Source organism: Epinephelus fuscoguttatus, linkage group LG12, assembly GCF_011397635.1.
Source record: "Epinephelus fuscoguttatus linkage group LG12, E.fuscoguttatus.final_Chr_v1".
In the NCBI taxonomy this organism is placed as follows: Eukaryota; Metazoa; Chordata; class Actinopteri; order Perciformes; family Serranidae; genus Epinephelus; species Epinephelus fuscoguttatus.
This window is the reverse complement of record NC_064763.1, coordinates 32,227,948-32,253,855: the sequence shown is the minus strand read 5'-3', so window position 1 is coordinate 32,253,855 and position 25,908 is coordinate 32,227,948. Positions and strand designations below refer to the sequence as shown.

Sequence of the window (25,908 nt, the reverse complement as noted above, 5' to 3'; positions counted from 1 at the left end):
GTAGGGTCAGAATTTGGTGTAAACAACACGAAAGCATGGATCCATCCTGCCTTGTATCAACAGTTCAGGCTGGTGGTGGTGGTGTAATGGTGTGGGGGAGATTTTCTTGGCACACTTTGGGCCCCTTAGTACCAACTGAGCATGGTTTAAACACCACAGCCTACCTGAGTATTGTTGCTGACCGTGTCCATCCCTTTATGACCACAGTGTACCCATCTTCTGATGGCTACTTCCAGCAGGATAACGCACCATGTCACAAAGCTCAAATCATCTCACACTGGTTTCTTGAACATGACAATGAGTTCACTGTACTCCAGTGGCCTCCACAGTCACCAGATCTCAGTCCAATAGAGCACCTTTGGGATATGGTGGAACGGGAGATTCTCATCATGGATGTGCAGCCGACAAATCTGCAGCAACTGTGTGATGTCATCATGTCAGTATGGACCAACATCTCTGAGGAATGTTTCCAGCACCTTGTTGGATCTATGCCACCAAGAATTAAGTCAGTTATAAAGGCAGAAGGTAGCCTAACCATGTACTTGCAAGGTGTACCTAATAAAGTGGCCAGTGAGTGTATATTGAAAGTCCATCTCAGATTGTGGGTGAATTTCATAAAAGTGAAATTAGTGACTCTGTAATGGTTTTGGTTGAAGAAAATACCACCAAGATCTTATCAAACAAGTTTTATTTGTGCAGATTCAACACCACATTTCTTGCGTACAGCTTTTCTTTTAGGCCTCCCAGACACAGCAATATTTTATACAGTCAAGTAATCAGCCATGACTTCTTTATACCAAACACGGGCAAGAAAGCAAACAAACCATTAAGTATAATTTGCCTTATAGTCAACATTGAGCTGCAATGACAGCTAGTTAACAGTCTTAACCTGTCATATTGTCATCAACACCAAGGCTGGACAAGCATTCAACTTACTGTAAAGGTTGAATAATTTTGTAAAAATCAATTCATGGAAATCATTTTACGTACGGACAAAACATGTCTCAGTCATTTGTGAAGATTTATAGCCAAATTCTGACCCTGCCATGACTGCAAAGTAAAACCTACCTGCAGTCACTTACACATTTATACCTAAGAACTGCTCTCATCATCAGCCAGCAATAGTCTCAAGGACAGTTCTCAGCACTTCTTATCAGAAAAATGTGTCCTACATGCTTTTAAAAGAGTGATAATGCTGTATCAGCTCATTTATTTGTGTTTGATTGTGTTATCAAAGACAGCACCTGACCCTGGAATGAGTCGTGGCTAGAAAAACTGTGGCTGGTGTCTTTGGCAGATCTGTTCTAGTCTTATGGCTTTATTGTACTGTATGAAACTTTAATTTAGTCTCTTCAGAAGTCTATAGTAAAAGGATTTGGATTATTATGTAGTTTTGTGTTTTAACATCCATTAAGAATCAATTTACTTTTGTATACTATAAAAAAAAGAAAAAAAGTAACAGCTGTTAGTTACAGTTGGTATTTTTGAAGCCCATGGAGCAGATTATCCATCCATCCATCAGCACCAGCAGGGAGAGTCTCTTTTGTTCAGCTCCAAGAGATTGGCCTCCAGCTGCTCTGCGTCTTCTTGGAAGCGCTCGGTGAAGGAGCGAATCAAACCTGCTGCGCTGCCTTCGTATTCGATCAGCTCAACGCTGTCCCCTGGAAACCACACAGAGTATGACACCAGCTGAGTAATCGCCTCTGTCAGTGGAAGAGTCTACCAGTGCTTCTACGCATGTACAGTCACAACTACAAAACATTTCAGTAAAATGTTTCAATGCTATGTTCAATGTCTTTTTAATGCTTTTTACTGTTGTGATTTTTTTAACAGCTAATTATCAGGCTGGGCTCCTGCAGGCAAGTTAGATTTAAGACTTTTTTAAATGCCACTCAAAATGATACTTAAGACTAAAAAAAGATTAACCAAGTTTTCACACCTGTTTGGAACAGCCACACTCTAAAAGGTCCGGTCACATTAAGTGTAACACACACTGCCACTGGCGCGGCACTGTGGCCGTCAAGTGCCGCCCCCCAACACACTGGCAGTGGCACCATCGACACTAAAGTGTATTTCCCACCCCAGCCCGCTAGGTGGCTGTACCTACACTAGTTGCCAACGATTGCCAACTGCTAGTAACAGAAGAAGTAGAGGAAAAACTTTGAGGCAACAACAACTTGGATTTCACGGGTGAGTTTCTTATCAAAATTGTCTTATTAAGAATTTGAAAAACTTAATAACCTTCAGCATCCAGATACCCCTTTGAAAGCTGTAGTTGATACTATGGTGGCCGAGACGTACATAAAAGGCTTTTCTCGCAGCGCCGGCCGCACTGGAAATAGAGCAGTGGGCTGAAGCAGATCGGCGCCGGTGTGGGTTTGTTCATAGAATATAATGGAGGCGGCCGTTTTGACGTGTGGTGTATGGCAGCGGTGTGTGTTGCACTTTACCCTTCTGTTCATGGGCAAGAATCAGGACAAATATATTTCCATTATATTAACAAATGACAGTAATGTTACGATGCAGTGAAATCAACGGCAGAATAAAGACAGATGTGAGAGGTCTGCATCTGTGTTAATAAACATGGGTGAACGCCCATGACAAGCACAGATTCAGGTACATACCATTGACCCTGGTGTTGGCCTGGACAAACATCTTACGAGCTTCCTTCCTCAGCAGCACCGTCTCCCGGAGACGCAAGAAGTTGTGAGCACCGCTGTCGCTGACGGTGGAGTAAGTGTCATAAAGAGCCCTGCCTCCTTCCACATCTGCTGTGGCCTTAAAGACCTACAGAACGGCGAAATCAGGTTAGCAACAGGTTGAGTAAAATTAAGCATGATCATTTGTTAAGGGACAGGCAAACAGAACTGCAGTACACAGCAGTACGCAACCATCAAGGGGTCATAATTCCTTTATATCATGTTAGTACAAATAAAATACAAGGGGGTGAGTAGTACTAGTAGACAGGAAAGCTCCCAGGTTATTGGGTAATACAGTGAAGACTAACAATCATACCCAATATGATTACCATGTAGCATTGCCATACTAGAGTCGCACAACATATTAAAAAACATTTTTAACAAATAAAGTGTCTAAATAAAATTTAAGCAAACATTTAAGACAATATCGCAACCTGAAAACCTAGTTGGCTGGATTTTTTATTCTGTAGCTTAATTTTATTTATTATTACTTCATTTATTGTAATAAAAGCTGCTGCTAACAATTATTACCTCCACCAAGGAGGTTATGTTTTTGCCGGCGTTGGTCTGTTTGTCTCCAAAATAACTTGAAAAGTTCTAAACGGATTTTGATGAAATTTTCAGGAAAGGTTGACAATCAAGTTATTTTGCAGACAAACAGACAAATGCCAGCGAAAACATAACCTCCTTGGCGCAGGCAATTATTTGTTTTGTCTGACCAACAATCCAAAACCCAAATACATTGAGTTTACTATAATAGAAGACAAATAAAACCAGCAAATATTCACATTTGCAAAGCCAGAACTAGCGATGTCTTTTAGAATTTTTGCTTTGAAAGTTAATCAATTACTCAATAATCCTAATTTTTGCAGATTAATTTCCTTTAGACTGATTTATAGACAATTCAAAGGAGGCATCTGTGAGGTTTTTGACCACTAATGGTACTATAAAATAGTTATTTTAATGCACCCACATTTGGTTTGCACATGTAGACGCATATGCACACAACTCTAAGTCTTTTCAGGATTCGTTGCATTTTCTTCAATATGTTTAATTTGTCATTTAAGACCTGCTGTCTGTGTGAAAGTAGGTTACCTGCAGTTTACGGAGGAACCTGTGGATGGCATTCTTGCCCACAGTGTGGATCTTGCTTCTGTCCAGTGTGATTCGAGCGTCAGGCTTGCCGTCCTGTCCCGTCACTTCCTCCAGGCCCACCAGGCCCTCCCCGGCCTCCAGCAGAACACGCAGGATCACAAAACGAGCCTGCATGTGTGCCTACGGACACACAGACACACACACACACACATTTATATGACACACACTGTATACATCTCCTGACATTCATATAAACAGAGACAGACTGAGTGTAAGCTGTACTATAAAACGACATGGAAAACTGAGCCAGACAGGTCGTAAGAAACACATGCCTAATAGTCGGTATGCTGACTTGTCTTATAAACACTGTTCGCTTAAAAATATGTATCTCTCCAGTTCTATATTAAATAAAGTAAAATGTAAAGAGTGGGAGAGACAGCATGTTATGGGAAAAAAGTAACTTGTAGGCAGACAGACAGATTACCTGTCTCCAGCTCTTGCTCTCAGGTGTGTAGAACTCCAGGCCCAGCAGTCCAGCTCTGACCATGCTCAGCCAGTTGACATACACCACGTCCTCTGCATCCTGGCCCTCGTGGCCAAAAATACTGAAACAAAGTTACTCCACAGTTAGCATGCTAGCCGCCCACATAGCCATCAGCTACACTGGGCTATACCAGAAATATTAACTACAACATTCCAGTTATTTTCATTAGAACAGCCAAAATAGCATGATGGGATTAATTATTTTCCCCCAAAAGGTCATCAATAAAGTGTGAGACTGTTTGTGACATGAATAATAACATAGCATCCCCTGCACAGAGCAAACCAGAGGTATCAATCCAAACAGCTCTTAAAGGCTCCCAAACAAACTGATAATATGCACTCTCCTCGGGTTCCTCTGCTGCATTTTTTGGTAAACAACTGACACACTTAAATACACCTCCTGATTTTTTTATGTCTCCTACTTGTGACCCAAATTCACTAAATGTTCTCTTGCCAGAGCATTCTGGGGATTTACAGGATTTGGACGCTACAACTAACGTGACGAGTCTTTGTTTCGCTTGCTTTTGACAGTCAAAAGTCAATTCCCACTCAAACATCAAACCATGGAGGAGGATCAGGGGTTACATGGATATGTGTAACATACATATATCTAATGAAAAGCAATAAACAATGAGCAAAAGATGACATACCTGAGCACTTCCTTGTTGAGACACAGATAGAGTCCCACGCACTCAGCGCGGCATTCTTCGTAAGAGGAAGCAATGGTGGAGAATTTACTGTCCCACGTCTCGCTGCCCCGATACCAACTGGACACCTAAAAAAACAAAAATACACACTCGCATAATTAGTTACTATTTTTGTCAGAGTTAACAAAAGGGGTACACACAAACAGACTCACAGGTTCGCCAGTCTCTGGGTTGGTTACTTTACTCTGGTCAAAGTTGAACTTGCCGTTGTCATCCTGTGGGAAGAGATGGAGCAAAACAAACCCAAAATCAGATTTTATTTCCTCACTGATTACTCTTTAATCCAATGTCAGTAACTTTATATTAAACCGACCTGGACAAACAGCTTGCCGCTCCCATGGCCCAGCAGCTCATGTAGTCCAACCTGTACCTCAAATGATGGGCCCTTCCATTTGATAAACAAGTCCTAGTGTGCACACACATGCACAGACAAGAGGATGTATAATTATGGGAGTGTGTGAGAGAGAAGAGCTGATGTGTGAGAGAATCAGGACACTGCATGAGTTACCTTGTCCTCCTCCTCCAGGAAGGTGAGCTTCTCTTTTTGCGTAGCATAAGCTACAGCCAGCACGTTGCCTAGCGACACGTTTTTAAAGCCCTCCGACTGTCTGATGTCATCATCTACACACAAAAACACACAAACACTGTTTTTAAGTATAACACTGTGTGCCGGACAAAAGCATTTCAAACTTAAACCAAGTGAATGAAGTTATGTGACACAGTAGCGTGTAGTTTAAAACCATTTCCCAGCGGCGTACATACAGTTGGGGATGTTGATGCCAGCTGGAATTCCACTGCCAGCGAAGGTGAGAACATCCAGCGAGGTGAAGTCGGGTTTGAGGAAAGTGTCCTTCTCAAACTCCCTCGGCCAGGGCAGCTCAGGTAGCAAGACTTCTGCAGAGCTCACCAGTTTGGCAAAGCGCTCACTCATGGCCTTGTTCACAACCGCAATGAAACCTAAAAGTGACGTCACAACCCCGGAGTTACGAAGTGATAGAAAACAATGTCTGACTTATCCTGAAGAAAGGACAGCAATATAAACCCTACTATTATGTCAGATATTGTAACACACACACACACACACACACATTCACACACAGGCTGCCTTCTTGCATACCAATAAACATGCTGATATCATTGTTCTTAAATCACCATGTTAGTTACCTTCAAACTCTCCTCTGGAGCCAAATGGGTCTCTGTAGCTCTCTATGAAACCTATATAACTGAGACAAGGAGTGAAGGAGCAGAGAGAGAGAGATTATTACACAAGAGTAGCATGACCACAGCTACACATTTGTTCTGTGTCTTTCATATATCAGATAACATTCAAGGTTACCATGATTTGATATTCAGTGGGCTCACCTCTCAACAATTGGTCCCTTGTCTTTGATCCAGTAGCGTGAGCCCTCTTTATGGGCCTCAATTGAGCCAAAGGTGAAGCTGCGGATGTACTCCTCGAGCATCTTTTTCTGGTTCTCATTGGCAGCATACGCCTGTGTTCATTATTTGACAACAGAAGAGGAAGTATAAGAGTGGAGTGGGGCAGGAGGATTATTTTTAGGTTATCAACTCATTCAATTACTTCTACACAACTAAAGGGAACTATCTATCTGTGCATTCTTACCTCCTCTTTGTGTTATATTTGCCAAAGCTCAGTGCTTTTTACATTCATTTTACGATGCAATTTTGATATTGCTCCTCATTTTAGTCCTCCTGGTTCTTTTACTCTCAGTAGTGTGGCTGCTGATATCTAACTAAAATGGAGGGAGTCTCTGTCTGTCTTCCAATTTGTCTGACAACCATTCATCTGATCAAATTCGCACTTGGCTGGTATATTGCAGAGGAAGTGTAACGTCAAGTGCAAGCTCTTGAGATCTATGGGACATATTTATCAGTAGTGTGTTATGTACACACTGTGTAGTGGATTGACTGTGGACCCCCATTAACTGTTTAACTGCCAAAGTGTGCACTCTGTTGCTTGCTTTAGTATATCCAACAGCAGATGAAAATAAGAGAGACTGGAGATGGTACATTATAGCAAACCACTTTCATTTATTTGTGGTGGCCCGTCACGAATAAAACATCTAGCGCCACATTGTGAAATTTCTATTTTTGGAGCTGGACCGTTCATTAGGAGTGCTGTTGGAGCGCAGAGTGTACTCTGGGCACAGATAGAGCAGCAGAGCATCTAGCGCAATGAGAGTGAAACTTAACCGTTTATTGTGCTGGGTCTAAAAGTGTGTTTTCAGTCACACTCACAAACATCTGCTTCTCTTGTGCAAAAACGGAAACTTAACTTTTGGAATCAGCATTTTTGTTACTGGAATTACCCTTGCTCAAAATAGCAAGTTGTTAGCAAATCTAACATTGCTAAGGAAAGCAAATACATCATGGCAGGTGTGTTGCTCAGGGCATAAACACTATCAGTGTCAAGTGTGAAGATGTTTGGATGAGCGGTTCTCAAGAAAGATGCAAGCAGCAATACTGGAGGCCAAGCTATCAGCCTCTTCTGCACAGGCACAACTGAATGGGCACTGAACTTGTTCTAACAACTCCAACAATTTAACAAAAGCAGTTCTCCATGTTTAACAGCAATATTAATAACTCTGTATTGCTCAATCAACTTGATATTTAATGATTTTGTTCTGATTGTGGTTCCAAACAGCTGAAACAATACCGTCTGAACACTGACTATAACCCACTTCGTATCCCTCGTTCTCACCTGTGCTTTCTTAAGGTAATAAGCGACCTTCTCCATGACAGGAGCATAGTCTCCCCTCTTCACAGTGAACTCTTTGTCTTCAAAGTTGAAGCTGCCGCAGCATGACTCACATTCCCCCTCCACTGCGCAGTCTGTGAAACAGTAGTGTACATTTCTTTGCTTTAAATGACTGTGTAGCATCATTAACAACATTAGTTACACAAAAGAAATCTCTTCATATCAACTTGCTGGCAATCATAATGTGTTTGAGCTCACAAGCTAGAATGTCTGTAGCATAACTTGAAGTCTATATGAACATGTGATACGTATCACATTCTCTATGCCAAATCTGTTACAAGTGCTGTATGCTTGACGAATGTTGCGAATGTTTATAAATCTTATTTAGGTTCTCGTGTAAGACTGTAGCTCTGACCTTTCTGCACAGCTGAAGCCAGGCGCACCTCATAGCAGGCTTTACCTCCATTTTCCCTCTTAAACAGTCGGGTGTTGTAAGCTGAGAGTTTCTGGAGATAAAACCACAAGAACACAGCTAAGAATAAGCCGAATCAGACTGAAAGATACATTAAGGAGTGAGCAAAGACAGAGAGACAGGATGAACTGTCAAAATGGAGGTCAGAGGTGAAAGAGGATTAAGAAGAAAGTAAATTGAGTGAGACAAGGAAAAGAACGGAGGTGTCAGAATGGAGCACAGAAGAAAAGAAAGTACAGGGTATTACAAGAGACTGGGGACATGACCATGGATATAAGAATATTACTTACTTTTGAGTCAAGGAACTTCTGAGCCAGCTCAGCATCCTCCAGGCAGCAGTTTCCTGAGAAGTAGGTGGTAATGCCCTGAAGAAAAGGAAAGCAGAATTGCTTTATGAGCCATGGATTTTCTCATGAGGCTTACAGTGACAAATGTTGACTGAAGAACCCACTGGAAGTTTGGGGTTCAGTGGCTTCCTAAAAGGGCAAATGGCGTTGTTTGCAGCCAATCTAAATACACCACACTACAGACTATTTGACTTCCTAATAGTGCTTAAGATGCAGAATGAGAAATCTCCTTTTACATTTATCAAATCTATCCACTCCTGACAACATGATGGATGTTTAATTAAACATTACCAGACAAAACTGTTTGCCTGGACTCTGCATTCAATGATACAAGATCCCACCTTGTCTCCCAGCCCCAGCTGTTTCTGTCTGTCTTCCAGGGAGTACAGGGGACACGAGCAGCTGTCCCACAGAGCCTCCATCTCAGTGGGCTGTTCCTGAAACGCCTGGCTGGCCTTCACCAGAGCTTCTAGCTTGTCCTGTGTGGACATTTAACAGATGCAGACAGCTTGAAGTATGTCACAGTCTGACAACTGTTGATTCAACTTCTTGAGTCCATATTTTAAGGCGCTATTATATTGGATTGCATTACATGATACAGGTGTTCATCTTGTTGTCTCCACCCCCCTGTAAGTGACTGTTTACAAAGCAGTTGAACTGGATTTTTACCTTGGGTAGATTTGGGATGAACTTGGTGTCTCCAAAAGACTTGTAGTTTCCCATGTTGGCATACAGACCAGCTGCATACACCAAGAATGCCTAAATATCAAGCACAAGAAATACAACAAAAAAGGTTTTCATTCTGTGTATAGCATAATAAACATCTTAACATGTGTTTACAGTTGTGAATGTGTGTAAAAGGGCGTGTCAGGACAGCACCAAAAACAGCCAACTGTGTACCTGGTATTCCTCAGAGCTGAGTCCAGCTGCTGTGGCGACCTGTTCCAGCTGTGCAGGCGTCTGCTTCTTGAAGATTCTCTGCAGTAAGACAAAGATGTTTGCTGACTCTGGGGACGTCTGCAGCAGCACTGCCAGACCACCATACCTAAAACAGCAGATGTTTTTTTGGTCAGCAGGGTTTCAGTTCCTCTGTCAACATAAGTTTCAAGTTTTCATTGAGGTGAGAAATTTCTTATTTCTTGGTTTTAATACTGAACTTGCTGCATGCTGAGATGAGTAACATACCAAGCGGCTCGTGACATGTAGTGGGCGTACATCTTCTCCTGAGGTGAAAGCAAACGGAAGGCCTCGCCACAGTCGAGAGCAGAGACACCGATGTCATTTGGAAGGTAGTACTGGGAGTCCACCATCTTTAGTCTGAGGTTTAACACTGCCGAGGATGATGAGGAACTGAATTACGAGAGGGGAAGCAAAGTGGGAAAAGAGAGATACATGAGGTAGGGAAAAGGGAGCAAGAGAATGTAAATGGGATGAGAAAGAAATGAGAGAGCAGAGGTAGTAAAGAGATTAGCAGAGCAGAGAAAAAAGTGAAATTGCAAGTTAGAACAGACAGGATTGGCTGCTTTTTTTTTCTTTTTTTTTTTAAAGATAACCATGAGCTCTAGGGAGTATTTGCACACCTGTCTTTACTTCGACAAGTTAAGCAGCTTGTGTATTGTACAAACAAATAAAGCAATTTTCCAACAGTTGTATTAAACATACTGGTTAAAAAAAAGTTTTCTTTATTTCATATTATAAAATCAGCAGCTTGGTTTTGCTAAGTATGATTCTTGTATAAAGAATATAGCCTATAGTATACTTCTTAAAAGTCATTTTACACAATACTAGTGCTGCCACTATAGCTTATTTACCTTACTGATTAAACAGATAATAATTCATACTGTTGTCTAGTCTATGAAATATTGTGAATGACTGCATCAGTTTTCTGGAAACCTAGGAGAGGTCTTCAAAATACTTGTTTTGTCCGACTCACAGCCAAAAATCCCAGTGTTATTCGATTTACAATGATATATGAGAGAAAAGCAGCAAAACTTCACCCCATTGTTTATGCTTTATCAAGGTGATTTTTTATTATTATTATTTATTCTTTATTACTTGTTTCTTCTGAAGAGGTAAAGGTGGTTAGGTGGTGTGTAGTATAATGGAAGATACTGTTACAGTTTAATGGGGTGGACAAAGGTAAAAGTTTATTTAAATCATATCCAATAGAAAGTTTATGAGACGAGCAGCTGGTGAACCTTGACCTATCATAGCTGACCATGGCGCAGAGTCAACAGGAACCAATCAGTTGTAGTTAACGTTACTGCAGGCAGATTTCTTTCACTTTCAAATAAAACTAATAACGTTAATTATACTCAAGCGCATTTCAAACAGCGGCAACATGCTTTAAATCTCTTTAAAAATCAGCAGCCTACTAACGGCAGGGCAACACTCAACTACATGTGTAAGTAAATAGTGGAAATATGTTTCGTCCTCAGGCCACTGCAAACAGCTAACTCAGTGTTACCATGACTGTTAGCTCCTAGCATGCATGCTAAGCCGGCTGCTAAGTGCTTGGAGCAAATTAAACACACGCCCAAAACTTCTGTGCGCACAACAGTGCTTTGCAAATACTACCCGACCTATTTCCGCGTATGATTAGACACTATACCGTGAATCCAAAGAGCTATAAAGATGGATACTAACTCAACTGCTTGTTACCTTATTCTCTTCAACAGCTCCGGCGAACGTCAAAGTGCAGTCTCACGCTGTACACTTCCTGTATTCATTCAACCTTAAGACCCGCCCCTCAGCCAATCAGAGGCTCTAAATTGTGGTTGATGGAAAAACTAGCCAATCAAGAAGTAGCTGCGCAGAACTTTTCCATGAGCTTCACGTCGTAATTTTCAGACCAAAGGTGAATGTACAAAAAACACGATATCCGAACACCTAAAACAAACACACAATAACACCACACAAAAGATGATAAAACACGATAATATGTATAAATAATTACCAATATCTCAACCTAAAGTGAACACACGACGAGGTGGCCGAGTGGTTAAGGCGATGGACTGCTAATCCATTGTGCTCTGCACGCGTGGGTTCGAATCCCATCCTCGTCGGACTCCTTTTCCATAATCGGAGACATCTCAACATCATTCGGTCCCGGTACACAGTGTACAGCGGTAATAACCCTAGCCCAGTGGTCACACAACCGGAACTCGTGACAACTTAAGGTGACTCCACATGTACACATGATGACGCCCCCACCACCAGCATATGACTCCTCCCCCACTCCCTGCTTTTGCTCACCAAAGCCTGTAATATGTGTTTACCCATTCATTCTATCCAACAGTATTGGGGTGTAACTGGTTACAATTACAAATAAATGTAATTGCAATCAGTTACAAAATGTTGGAGTAACATCTGCATATATTCTTTTCAGTAAAACATTTATATGCAGGATATAATATTCATTTAGTTGTGTCGCATCTATTTGCCATGCAGAATGTCTTCTTTTGGCATAGCCTATTTTCATTTTTCAGCTTTATCGCCCAGTTTAACATATTTATTTGAAAAATAACCAAAAGAGTAATGAAATGTGATAAGTTACATTACTTTAATGAAGTAATTCAAATATTTACATTACATTTTTTCATTCACTGTAATGTGTAACCTATTACATTTCAAAAGTAACCCTCCCAACACCGCTTTCCACACACACATTATGAGCTGGACAGGCTTACAAACCACACAGTATTTCATCAGTTTATTGATTTTATTGAATTCTAAAAAACATGATGAGAAAGTGAAATATTTACAAGGGTTGTGCAACAGAAAGTAGCCTATTAAGTTTTGCTTGATGAATGGGAGGGCCGCTCAGCTGTGCTATATCCGAAAGGTGGATTTAGTGATCAGCCCCGGGCCTTCAACACATCTGTGTGTGTGTTTGTTTATTTTAGAGTTCATGCTTGGGTTTTGCCGTCCCTCCTGTCAGGAGGCGTCGTAGGGAGTATCCAGCGATAGCAGTTTGAGAAGCTCAGGCTCTTGTCCACAGCACAGCTGGTGCAGTAGACGATCCCCAGAGCCAGCATCACTACGAGGAACACACACAGAGGCACCAGCAGGGCCACCAGCAGCCAGCTCTTGTCATGCTTTCGTTTGCCATCATCAGATCCAGCGTCTGCCTCCACCGTGCCACTGACACCCTCTGTGTTTTCCATCTTAGACCCATCCCCATCCCTGGTCCCAACAGCAGTTTCAACATCAGCCCCGTCACTAGCTTCTCTAGCTTCAGCCTCATTGTCAATTTCATTGCCTGTGTTGTCTTTTTGTGCCGGGGATGGGGTTGTCTGATATCGCTTTGGTGATAGGGCATCCCATTGGTTCAGGTGATTGTCTGACCCATGACCCATGTCAGGGGAGAGTACCTCAGGGGCCTCTGTCAGCCAGTCAACATCAAAGTTAGTGTCAGCTTCAAAGTTTGGGTCCGGGGTGAAAGAGGTGGACCAGGGATTATCATGATCAGGGTCCAAGCCGGGTATGTGAGCAGAGTCACTGGGGTAAGGGGTCAGAGTGGAATATTCTTCATCATCAGGCGAAGGCTGGCAGGTAAGTCCATCTGACTGCAGGTCATAACCATTGTCACAGTAACACTGGTACCCTCCCATGTAGTTGAGACACTGCTGCTGACAGGGCGACTCTCCCACACACTCATCTATATCCACACACTCTCCTCCGCTGCCTGACTCATACCCTGGGTTACACAAGCATGTGAAGGACCCCTCTGTGTTTTCACAAGTGCCTTCACAGCTGGCTTCATCGAGGCACTCATCTATGTCCACGCACTCGCCCTCATCATCTGGCTGGTACCCAGAGTGGCAGGTGCAGTGGAAGGTGCCTGGAATGTTGACGCAGAGTTGCAGGCATGGTTGCTGTTGACACTCGTCTACATCAGAACATTTGCGGCCATCTGGACCCATCTGGTAGCCCGGGGGACATGTGCAGCGGATGCCCCGCTGTGTCTCCACACAGTCGTACTCACACCCCATCTCTACACAGATCTCTTTTATTTGAGACTGCTCAGTGGGACCAGCTGAGTCAGCGGACAGTTCAGGGGTGTCAGTTTGTGTCAGGGGATCAGGCTTGCAGCTGTATCCGTCCTCATCTATCGTAAAACCCTCTGAGCAGTAACAGTAGTAATCTGTGTCTGTGTTCTGACAGTACTGCTCACAGCCATGGTCCCCACTGCACCAGTCCTGGTTCTTTGGAGCTGCCTCAGATGAGCAGAGAGGGGCATCCCTGGACCAGCCCACCGTCTCGTCATCTCTCTCCATGCACAGCACTGTCTGCTCAGCAGGATCCTCTGGGTCTGAGCTGCCTGCAGGGCATGGTAGAGCCGCTACAGACCCATAAGGCACATGGGTCAGCAGTGTGCTGACGAGGTGAAATGGGGTGGTGTAAATAGCTGGACCACTGCCCTCATCCTGAAGTGGTACGCACATTCCTTTGTAGTTGTACTGGCAAACATATCCATCCAAGGGCAGTGCACAGGAGCCGTCCAGCCACCGGAAATTGTCGTTGTTCTCACGTCCGCTCTCAGAAGTGTGGACGGTCATGGCCACACAGCGAGGGGCCGCACAAGTCCCAGGGGTGTCTTCACGGAGCCAGTTGGTGAACTGGCCGTCCTGGTCTCCTGTTGGAAAACAAAAATGAGGACCAGGTCAGTTAAATTAGAAATTCTCTCTTTTTAGTGTCTGTCTATTATTTCTAAGTATATGCAATTTATTTTGCAGTATTTAATTTGCTTTTTCAGATTTATACAACACACTTAAATTGTTAGCCCTTAAGATGATGACTAAAGCTACTATGTTAAGAATTTTTAATGCAAACATATGGGTAGCCCCATTAACTGTCATTGTTTCTGGGCTGGCTCAGTGAGGTTTGGTGTTTATAGCAGCTTGCACTGCCGTCTGCCCCATTGTCTTTTTCAATAGCACCACTAGGAGCCGCCAACGTCAAACATTTTCAAATTCCACACATATGGCCCTTGAAAACACCTGATTTACCTCACCCATATATTCATTGCAATACAATTCAGATTGTAAAATTTTCCTGTTAGTAGTAGTATACTATAAGCATGTATGGTATACTATAATATGCTGTAGCTGCACCAACTTCGAGACAAAAGTCAACACAAAGCTGGGCTTACCACATTAGAAGATCTGGGTTGTAATTATACAGATGGGTTGCACTTTTATTAACATATTTTTTCAATGCTGTGAGCACCACAAACAAACTTTTCTTCACATACTTCATCAGAAATCTTTCTATCAAACTGAGTTTAATAAAACCAAAACTATCTTTAACCAGGAATAAATGAGAAACATATTAGGCCTATTTTTGTAATTTGGGTAAACCAACCCTTTAAATTATGACAGATGGGGGGAAAAAAAACAACAAAGCTGGCCACATAACTCTTGAAAATGTAATGTCTGTTCTAAATCAAGACCAAGGCAGACACTTTGAGTGATAAAAAAACAATCTGGCTTTTAGTGGACGAGGTTTATGTAATGACTAAATCAGGTTGAGGGGTAACAGCGGGGTCAAAAGATGGATTGGACTTCCCCTGTCGCGCCAGCTCTGTCTCTGTGAAACAAAAGTAGCTAATGTAATACACATGCAGTCAGCGCAGAGCTGTGGAGGCTGGCCCGGGTACCAGAGTCTGACGGAGAGGTCAGACAAAGCACAATGCTTTAATAGCAAAATCTGAAAGTGATTCATCAGCTCTTGATACAGCTGATATGCATGTGTGGAAGAAGCAATTTGAAGTAGGCCCAGTGGCTGTAAATACTGAATCAAACTGATTTAAGGGAGTTTAGTTTGGGAAAAAGTTTATGAAAGTTTACACAGGTCCACATGTGTTTCTAGTGGCTTAAACATCTAGCACTAGTTGATTTAGTTGTGTTTATGTCAGGCTCAAACACTGCCAGAATCAAGAGGGAACTTTAAACTTTAAAGCTTAATTGCAAGAAAAAAGGTACCATTATGTACCTTTCCTTATTTGGGGATATTTTGTCTGAGTTTATTTACTAAAAGCCAACAAAATGGGTGCTACAGTGAAGAAGGTTAATTTTAAGAACACTGAAGGGTCAAATGTCAAAAAGGTGAGACTTTGCCTGTGACCCAGACGAATCCTCTTAGTGGTCGTGTGGATGAGCACTGGCGTGGTGGTCTATGCAGCCCGATCCATAGGCGAAGCCTTGACCTGGTCCCCTCGATGGCCGACAGCAGCTCATGGACCACACCCGCTGCCTCGTGGGTGTGCATCGTTGCCAGGGTCCCACCTCGCTCCCGGCAGCTCCGCCCAGCCTCCCTGAAGCTTCTCTTCTGGAGGAAGACAGCGTAGCATCCCTCCGGGTGGCAGAGCGCGTCTCTCTCCGCCAGCTGAGCCCTGGCAGCTGGCTGTGCCCCGTCTGACTCCTTCAGCCTCTGGCCTCGGCTTCCAGGAGCCAGACAGACCATCAGCAGCCACAGGATACACAGGAGACTCATGCTGCTGCAGCTGCTACTGCTCCTGATGGTCGTTTGCATCCTCCACCAAGACATGAGGTTTAAACTAGGCCAGCATTCAAAGTTTGACCTTGCAGCCAAAATAAATAACCCTAATAAAAGGAAGATAACTATTTTTTTGACCTCCTGTTCAAACAAACCTGACCGAGATCCGCCCACCTCAATTAATCTAACAACTTGCCAAACCAGATTTTTGTGTGTTTAAACAATAAATCCGGTCTGATTGATCTTTTACTCAAAGTAATCTGAGACAGATAACTCTACCACTGACATTGGATTATCTTAATTTACCTTGGATCGCCCAAACAAATTAAACAAATAGCCCTGTAGTGTAGAATCCGTCAAAATTCATTCATCAGCAAATTTTCAGCACTGCTGGCACAGTAAAGCAGATTTTTACCAGATCCTATACAAAACTAATAGAGACCAATGCAGTCCAGTGAAATCCCTTAGAAAGTCCAGTTGGGTCCAGTACAGTCCAAAATAAAGTCCAGTGAAGTACCAGTAGAGTCCAGGGTTCACAAATGTTGAATGGAGCAATCTGCCCTTCAGTTGAGTCCAAATGAGTTAAATAGAGTCCGTATATGAATGTGATGAATTTCAGTGGCAGAAACCCTCTCCTGTATCTGATCCTGCCGGGGCTCTCTTGCCTCTGCAAAGTTGGCTTCGCAGACTGAACCTCAGAAAGAGAGAAAGATGGGGGAGGGTGGAAAGGGGGGGGGGGGGGGGAGGCTACGTAGAGGAAAAAGAATTGTGTGTTTTTTGGAAGAGGGGGCTGGTAAAATGTGTGAGTGTATAAGGGAAGGCTGGAGGGGTTGACGGGTTGGTGTGTTGGGTGGTGGGGGGTGGCGGGGGGGGTAGCAGAATTGAAAACCCTCAGAGAGTTATGAAAACCATACGGCACCATTCTGTCCCCCCATCCTGCCTATGGCTTTAGACTCACACGTGCACTCTCATATAAACACACACACACTTAGCCTTCAAGTCGTGCATGCTGCACAGCATCCACAGGAGTGGAAAGTGTTTGTCAGCTCTGTGAGATGCACAGATCGTCTCCCCCTTTTTCTTCTTCTTCTTCTTCTTCTTCTTCTTCTTCTTCTCCTCCTCTCCCTTTTCTCTTCCACCTTCTGCTGTCTTTGTTAGCCTCTCATTGTTCTTGTGTCTCTATATTTATTTTCCTAATCTCATTCTTCATCTCCCTCAATCTTCTATTTTCTCTCCTCTGCCACCACCCCTTCTTCTCTTTTTCTACCAAGTCCCCACCAGCTGGAAGTTTTTACAGTCCAATGGAAACATTTGAGTATGGAACAGGAATACCTGTTGGTCTTTGCATATTTGTGTGAGTGGGTTCATTCTTATGCTGTTATACAATAATTTCATATGGGCACAGATGTCTCAGTGTTATGGCTCCTCAGTGTGTGTGAGAATGTGTGTGTGTGTGGCTACAACTTGGGGGCATATGGAGGAGAGGAAACAGGAAATGCCAGATGTGCATCAGCCTGACCTCTCGGTAGCTGGGGAGCATGAGTGTAGACTGGGGGTACCTCCACTGCTGTCACATGATCCGCCCGCCATGAATGGTACCCCTGCTGCAAAGTCAAAAGGCTGAGTTTGGGTTTTCCAAAGAAAAATACGATCCTTTTCTTCTTCCTTGAAGCTATGCTGTGAGCAAAGCCGAAGAATATTAAAGGAACAGTGTGTAAGATTTAGGGGTTTTAGTGGCATCTAGTGGTGAGGAATGCAGATGCAACCAGCTGAAACTTCTTGGGGTTAGAATTCCTTCACTGCTCATTGTTTAGGAGGCTTTAAATAATCTGCACAGGTACAATCAATGTTTCTCCTTTGCTGTTCAGCACGTTGCAAACGGTACAGCTAATATGTGCTCACCTTTTTTCGTGGATAACTTAAGATCTAGACAGTCAGGAGGTTTTTAACAGTAGCCAGATTATCCACAAAGGTCCATTTCTCTCCAAAACAAACACATCTGGTGATTTAAACCCATAAAAACACTGAATAAAGAGGTTTTATGTTAAAAAAATCAGCATTTTTCTTATGTTCTGGTCATGAAGGAGCCGCTGTCTGTAGTGGCTGATGCAAAAACGCGTGAATGGCCCTATCTAGAAGCAGTGTTTGGTTTGTTGGGCTACTGTAAAAACATGGTGGTGCAACATGGCAATCTCCATGGACGAGGACCTGCTCCCTATGTAAAAAAACCCAGCTCATTCTGAGGTAACAAAAACAATATTCTTATGCTCAGGTGATTAGACACTAAAGAAAACATACTTATTATATGATATTCCATTTCCACCAATATATCCCCCTAAATCCTACTCACTAAACATTTAAATGAGGCCCATAGCTGTGAGGGGATTTAAGCCCTGATGTGAATGATACAGATTTGAAGCTGCTATGAGACAAACTCCTGGGTGAAAGACTGTAAATCAAGGCCTACCACACACAAACAAGCCAAATTGCTGAACAATCAAGCAGCATAAGTGGGAAAGTGCTCGGGCAAACAATAGTCCTCCACATAAACACTCATCACATTTTCTGTGTGGAAAGTGTGACCTGCCACAATAGAATTTAGGGCAGCTTGATGTCATTATAATGTGCTGCTTTAGCTTTTTAACACAGGATGATGAGATGGAAAAGTCATGCTGTATGTGCAGTTGAATCGGTTATTAGCCGCAGTCAACGTGTGTCCGAGGCCTGTATTCTCTCTGTGTACGCCAGATGCATCCGCTGGCTGCGGCGTGTTGGTTTTGGCAGACAGAACATATACATTCAAACTATTCAGTAGTCTTTTTTTCCAGTTATGTAACGACCATCGGAACTAGACAGAGAGCAAACATAAAACCTCAGGATCCCGGAGAACCTAAAGAGCCTTTTGGTCTTGTTCCCCCTCCTCCTCTCCTCCTCCATCCTCCGCCTGTTATCCTCTGATTTTCTTTTTCTTGGACTACCCCCATCCTCCTCTCCCCTGTCTCCTCTCTTCCTTTCCTTATTATTCTTTCATCCCTCTTGTCCCTCCTCTCCTGTCTTGTATCCTCTTGCTCTCCTCCCTTTCCTTATCTTCTCCCCGCTGCTGCTCCTCTCCCCCTCTTCTCTTTAGCTCTCATTATTTGGTCTCTTTTTGCCCCAAACCTCCCACTCTTGGTCTGTTTATTCTATCATTCAGCCTGGTTGACCCTCCTCCCGCTCAGACTGCCACGCCCCCAGAGACACATTCCAGAAATGTAATTGATAGAACAGACAAAACTTCTCCTTTCCATAGTCCTGCACTCTCAATTCCCCCCGTCCACATTAATCCACTTACAGTACCTCCAATCCGCTCTATCTCCCAGCCCAAAGACCTTTAATGGAACACACAGATTTCTTGATTCTATATTCCCCGCCTCCTAGGTCACAGTCTACCGTCTACCTCCTTGACTCCTAGCCACTTGCCACATATCATTACTGGCTCTGATACATTCTCAGCCTCTTTCTTCCAAGCAGCTGAACTGTACCTTCCAGCTCCAAAACTTCTCTGTTTCACTTCAACCACTAATTCTATTTTTTAGCAGCTGCATAGCTGTTCTTGATTTGATGTTCTTTGGTGGCCACTGAAGCTCTGGTATCTGGATTGATAACACTTGAATATACACTACAGGCCCTTTTCCCTCACTGAGGAAAAATGTGACATGTATTTAACTAGACAAACGGCTGGGCTGTGCTAGAAAAGAGTGGTTTGTACAACATGTTGTCCAACCATGTTGGATAGTGTTTACAAACAGCCACATTCGAGGGCAGGGTGTCATAGAGAGGGGGCAGATGCATTGACCATTTAAAGCTTAACTATTATACTTTTCCTTATTTCATATTTAAGATGTCTCAGTTTTGGATGTTCATGTATAACGTGACAAAAGTTTCAAATAATGAGGCAAACACATGTAAAGCAATCTGTGGGCAGAAACCTCAGGCCTCAGACCTTTCTGAAGACTCTGTTTCCAACATTTTTTCCACTTTGTCTACCAGATGATGTCAGATTGTAATGAATTTCTAGTGGTCATCTCCTCCAGCTATGCTACTGTGTTCACATTACGTAGTCTACACTGCTCAACATATCCTCATACAATGGTTCGTATGGTATCCTATGAGTTACCACCCCACGAATGATCTCACATACTTAACATTAAGTTACATGGTTGCGTGTCTTTAGGTTTAGGCAAGTAAAATGATGTAGGTTAGGGTTAGGAAAAGAAACATGGTGATGATGTAGCTTAAAAATGACTCAAAGTTAACTTAAAGTTTATGGTCTGACACCAATCTCTTAGGTTAAAGTCCTGGAGGAAAGTCCTATATTTTGTGAATCACTGACCTTCCCAAGCTTCCTCTTTACTTACATAGCTCTGACCAAGCACAAAGGAATTCTGAAAGAAGCACAGGAGCAGGACACTGATGATGTCAGAGGGCTGTGAGCAGTTGATTACAATGTTGGTCCAGAAACACAATGTGGGGTGTTGATCCAGGAGCATGTCCTACTTTGCAAAACCATGTTGTGCTACACCATAGCCTGTATAAATATGGAAGTAGCTACTGTGACATCACTTATTGGTTTGTTTGTCACTTATTGGTCACTTATTCGTTTTGAAGCCTCAAGTTCTGATGCCGCCATCTTGGTTTTTTGGAGCCAGGAGTCACCATATTTGGATGAGAGGGTGGAGCTGTGAATGAGCGAGGGGTGGATCTGCCTCAGACTGTATCAATGCCTCACTAGCCTGCCACTCAAGCAGCCCCACCCTTAAATATGCGTAACTTTGGGCCTTAATAAACTATTGGTAAGTTATAAAAATGAACCTCTGTACAGTTGTCGTGAATGCTGAAATTAGCCATAGAGACCAAAACTGTTATTTCTGCTGTGAAGTCGAGCAATTTAACATGGCTGTCTATAGGCATTTACTCCCCATAGACACCACTGTGTGTCAATATAGTACCATTGCATTCATTTATTCATAAACCACTTATCCTGTTCAGGGTGGCAGGAGTGCTGGAGCCTATCCCAGCTGACATTGGACGGGAGGCAGGGTACACCCTGGACAAGTCAACAGACTATCACAGGGCTATCATCACTGCATATGTGGAAAATATATTTCTGTTTTGTCATTTTGTTTATATCCAAACTCTTGTGAATGTAACAGCTTAACTCATTTGGCTCTGTTGGATCAGCAGTGTGGAAAGCAATTTATTTTACAAGATACATACTTCTCTCTGCTTTGATAATTAAAAGAAAACTTGTTTTTCTTGACTTTGGTTTAAATGAATAGGCCCGTCTCTGTTGCCGAAGTTATCAAGCCTCCACACTGATGTCAAGGAAACTGCATTTCCTACTTGTCTTGGGTCGGTGGAGTGTAGACTCGCACCATCCAGGCCCACTGAACCGTTTGTGCCATATCAAATACAGCAGGACACGTCAGTTGTTCATTTTTCCCAACCGCTGGTGTCTTATGTCATGCACACACACATGAACACACACACAAACACACGCGCACACACACTGAAGCAATTAGCTGCGGCCTTGTGGTTGAATAATGGAGTGTAGGCATTCCTGGTGATTTCTGTGGAGTGGAGGAAAAAGACGATACTTTTATCCACTTCTTCTACAAGGCCCATATGTTTCATCTTTCGTAACAGACATGAATGCCCTCCATCCACACCCAGACTGTCAACAAATCTTCACCACAAATATCTGAGCAGACTGGGGTCGATGTCGAATGGATGAATCCAGGAGGAATAACTCTCTGCCAGTTGAAGTCTACAGTTACTTGAAACATCAGCTAAAAGAGCCGGGGCACTAGCTGCAAGCTAGTTGGTAACCCTGCAGCACAGCTGGTGTCTATATGCTGGGTGACCTTTATTAACCTTTATTTAACCTTGGAATAGTTTACTGGGCATGCTTCTTAGCCATGTCCTCATTCCTTCATGCTCAGTTTCACTCATGTTCACACCTGAGAGCTGCCCAGTACAAACACAGCCTCCTCCTATTATCCACTGTGCAGCTCCAGTGGAACAATTTAAGATTTTAAGATTGTGAACTGGCAACCATCTGGCTACAGGAAGGGTTTGGAAAATCTAATTTGTGTCTTCATATTCTACCTTAAAACAACATGCAAGTCATTCTGGTTTACAAGTATTCTTGCACTGCATTCTTTAAACTGGTACAAAAAAAAAATGGAAAAAATGAACAGCTGCTACTGAATTTCCAGTCAGAAGTCACATGGTGAATTTAAAACAAACATGGCCGCTGATGGAAACAGCAGTGACCAAGCTCTATCCGTCCCAAAACATTTTTTAGCTTTGGAGAAACAGCGAAGACTCGAGTGACACACACGCACAATTGCGTGGACTGCAATTGGAGTTTCCTGCACATAAAGGATCACACATGTATAAGCAAACCTCAGACAAACAGAAACTCTGCATGAAATTCACCAGAAAACTGTTAAGGTTTAATAAAACTGCTGAGAGGTGGAAAGCGAGATGGGGAGAGCACTGGGAGAGAATAATTCCTGACAGATTATTCCTTTACCAGATGATAGGCTCAGCTTTTCCATAGACACACACACATGCACACACACAGACATCTTACACTTCTTTGTAGTGTCTTTCATGATGCAGTCATATTTCTCCAGAAAAGGAGCCATGCCTGTGTGAGTGTGTGTGTGTTTGTGTGTGTGTGTGTGTGTGTGTGTGTGTGTGTGTTAGTGTGTGTATAATGGTAAATGCATTAACAGTGGAGAGAAAGGATGACTAATCCACAAGAAAGGGACGGGACACAAAGGCTCAGAGCAACAGAGACAGACAGACGTCGGATGTGTTGGACCTTTGAGATGATCCACCACCCATTTGACTTCTCTCTGCACCATTACCTCCTATTCTCTCAGGTCTTCCTCTAGTCAAACTCCACATTTTGTACCACATGTCCACATCCCTCATGTGACCTGGCCTCAATTTCCACCATGTGCCTCACACACACAAACACACACAGACACACACAAATAAAAGCAATAGAAACAGTAAACTTCAGCATCCCCCAAAGAGAGTAAATCACTCCCTGACTGCAATGCTGAAATCTTCTGCAGACCAGTGATGTGCAGGGGAGTCACATAACTGCTGTCTTCATTTCACATTCCCAACTGCGAGGAAGAGGCCACCTCTCAGTCTCAGAAGGTGGCTGCCAAATCGGAGGTTGTTACATTTAATCTCAGTGTAATTCTCAGGGAACAACACAGGGGGAGGTAAATAGGTAATACAGTTGCTTCTTATAAAAACTTCTGTCAAGCTTGATCCATAGAGGCAAAGTTCCCCAAATCCCTAAACTCTCAGTGGCCAACAGCTGAAGACTTTGTTGTATTGGAAAGATCCCAAGTATGACTGAGTTGAAATGTATGAAAGAAAAACAGACAGGGAGCGTGATGAGCAGTCAGCAGTCTCTCCTTGAATTAACAAAGACTTGGAAAAAACCTCCTTATTCCCTTTAAATCCTTCCAACATTTCTCAGCAATGAGCACAAGATAAACCCCAGTTTGTTATCAGTTAGTTGCTATTACAAGTAATGGGAAATTAATGCTGTTCCACACCCACTGCTCAAACACACAGCACACTCCAGCTAGCTTAGCATGAAGAATGGAAACAGGAAAACAGCTAGTACGGCTCTGTCCAAAAGTAACAAAATCTGCCTTAGAGCAGCTGTAAAGCTCATTAATTAACATGTTACATCTTGTTTTACCCGTAACTTCCTGGAGTCTCCGCTTGTTGCTGAGATTCAACGTGTTAAAGGAATACTTCCACCAATATGACCATTTGTATATCAATTACTCAGTGCATGTTACTTTGAATTTGTAAGGAAAAGTTTATTTTATCCAAATATTTAATCCAAATATGGCAAACATTCCTCATGAATTAACATCAACAGGGACCACATTCATTCATTCATTCATTCATTCATTCATTCGCTTCATCCTCTTGAGGGTCGCGGGGGGGCTGGAGCCTATCCCAGCTGACATCGGGCGAGAGGCAGAGTACACCCTGGACAGGTCGCCAGACTATCGCAGGGCTGACACATAGAGACAGACAACCATTCACGCTCACATTCACACCTACGGACAATTTAGAGTTATCAATTAACCTAGTCCCCAATCTGCATGTCTTTGGACTGTGGGAGGAAGCCAGAGTGCCCGGAGAGAACCCACGCTGACTCGGGGAGAACATGCAAACTCCGTACAGAGGGGCTCCCACCAGCAACCCTCTTGCTGTGAGGCGACAGTGCTAACCACCACACCACCGTGCCGCCCAGGGACCACATTTAACAGCAAAACTATATCAAAACATCAGTTCAGAAACTTCCACACAACTTGTATAGTATAGTCCAAGTCTTGTTTATCCAGTCCAGTGTTGGGCTTGTTACTCTGAAAATGTAATTTATTACTTATTACTCATTACTCTTTTTAAAAGTAATAATATTACTTTACTTATTACTCCCCACCAACAGTAATTCATTACACTACTTGTTATATTACTTTTCCGTTACATCCCATAAGTTACCCACTAGGTAAGCGTTTCCATCTTCCAAATCAGATTGCTGCTTTGTGGAGTGCGTGTGGAGTGCAACAGTTTCAAAAATAAGTCTGCTGATGTGATTGTCGTATTTCACGTCAGTCGTGACTTGATGACAAAAGTACTCGTCACTGGAAAAAGCAATATTACTGTAACGCATTACTACCAACACTGATCCAGTCGTCAGCTCAGCACTTCCCAAACCCATGCATTGTCACTAAAACATTAGCATGCCCAGGCAGGTGTTCATTTAACTCTGCTGAAACAGAAAATGCATGTGTTTGAGAATTACTGAGAATATGACTGGATAAATGAGACCCGAATTACACTGCACGAGGTGTGCAAGAGTTTGTAAACAGATGTGTTGATAAAGTTTTGCTGTTCCCCAATGACTTAACGCAGAAGGTTTGCCATTTTTGGATTCTCCAATCACCATGGAAGCACACAAGAAAGACAGAGTCCTCTTCATGAATTCATTGTAACACATGATGAGTAATTGCAGGTGAAGTATTCTTTTACTGAGATTTAGAGGTGCTAGTAGACAGATTCTTTCCTCCTTTTTGGGCAAAACCAGGCTAGCTGTTTCCCGTCTTCATGCTGAACTAAGCTAACGGGCTGCTGGCGCCATACAAACATGAGATCGATCTTTTCATCTACGTCTCGGCCAGAAAGCGAATAAGCTTATTTCCAAAAATATCCCACTATTCCTTCATAGAGGGGGGCAGATTGATAACAAAGTGTTCATGCTACAGATGCTACTTTTTTCTTTTGAAGATTGATTCTAAGGTCAGTAGAATTAATACCAAAAAAAAAGGATCAGTTTCTCTCTTTTGTGTTGTACCATTTGTACAATGTTTCATCGTCATGAACACATCTACTGCATGTTCTCTTTGCTTCTCCCCTGCTAGTGTCATGTTGTGTGCACTCAAACAGCATATGTACTGTGCACCCTGACAAGATTAATCCAGCTGAACAAATAAAGATAAAGCCTTGAGAAAAAGAACTTGGAGCTGCAGCACTAAGGGAAGAGGCAAATGGAAAATCTCAGTATACAGTGCTGTAGTTATGATTTTAGCCAAATCAGACCCTCAGCATAGGTTAATATTACAATGTCAAACTGGAATTGGTCATGATTAGCTGTTGCTTTAGCAAACTGTTTTTTCACCTCATAAATTATGTCACACTATTCTCTCCTACATGAAGGCACATTAGCTGCTTTTAA

General features: G+C 42.8%; 2 protein-coding genes and 1 non-coding gene across 4 annotated transcripts; 1 reads left to right on the top strand and 2 right to left on the bottom strand.

The window, feature by feature from the left end:
- Positions 1-671: 671 nt before the first annotated feature.
- On the bottom strand, positions 672-11,756 carry dpp3 (dipeptidyl-peptidase 3). 2 transcript variants are annotated; one of them, XM_049592445.1, is made up of 19 exons: positions 11,539-11,756; positions 9,768-9,932; positions 9,483-9,627; positions 9,252-9,341; positions 8,924-9,061; positions 8,526-8,600; positions 8,179-8,269; positions 7,767-7,897; positions 6,407-6,537; positions 6,209-6,267; positions 5,807-6,001; positions 5,553-5,665; positions 5,358-5,450; positions 5,197-5,259; positions 4,988-5,112; positions 4,279-4,399; positions 3,795-3,974; positions 2,625-2,787; positions 672-1,661 (listed from the first exon to the last, which is right to left on the bottom strand). In XM_049592445.1, exons 1-19 carry the CDS (start codon positions 11,682-11,684, stop codon positions 1,519-1,521), a joined length of 2,367 nt encoding a protein of 788 aa, XP_049448402.1. In that variant the 5' UTR covers positions 11,685-11,756; the 3' UTR covers positions 672-1,518. The 2 variants fall into 2 exon arrangements, with proteins under 2 accessions (XP_049448402.1, XP_049448403.1); XM_049592446.1 differs by lacking the exon at positions 11,539-11,756 and adding an exon at positions 11,244-11,425.
- trnas-gcu (transfer RNA serine (anticodon GCU)) lies at positions 11,566-11,647 on the top strand. The gene has a single exon. It is a non-coding gene; the product is annotated as a tRNA-Ser (tRNA).
- Positions 11,757-12,206: 450 nt separating the features above from the next.
- Positions 12,207-16,781, bottom strand: LOC125898831 (endosialin-like). Its single transcript, XM_049592790.1, has 2 exons — positions 15,704-16,781; positions 12,207-14,220 (listed from the first exon to the last, which is right to left on the bottom strand). The coding sequence occupies exons 1-2, from the start codon at positions 16,131-16,133 to the stop codon at positions 12,491-12,493; spliced, it is 2,160 nt and encodes a 719-aa protein (XP_049448747.1). The 5' UTR covers positions 16,134-16,781; the 3' UTR covers positions 12,207-12,490.
- Positions 16,782-25,908: the final 9,127 nt, after the last annotated feature.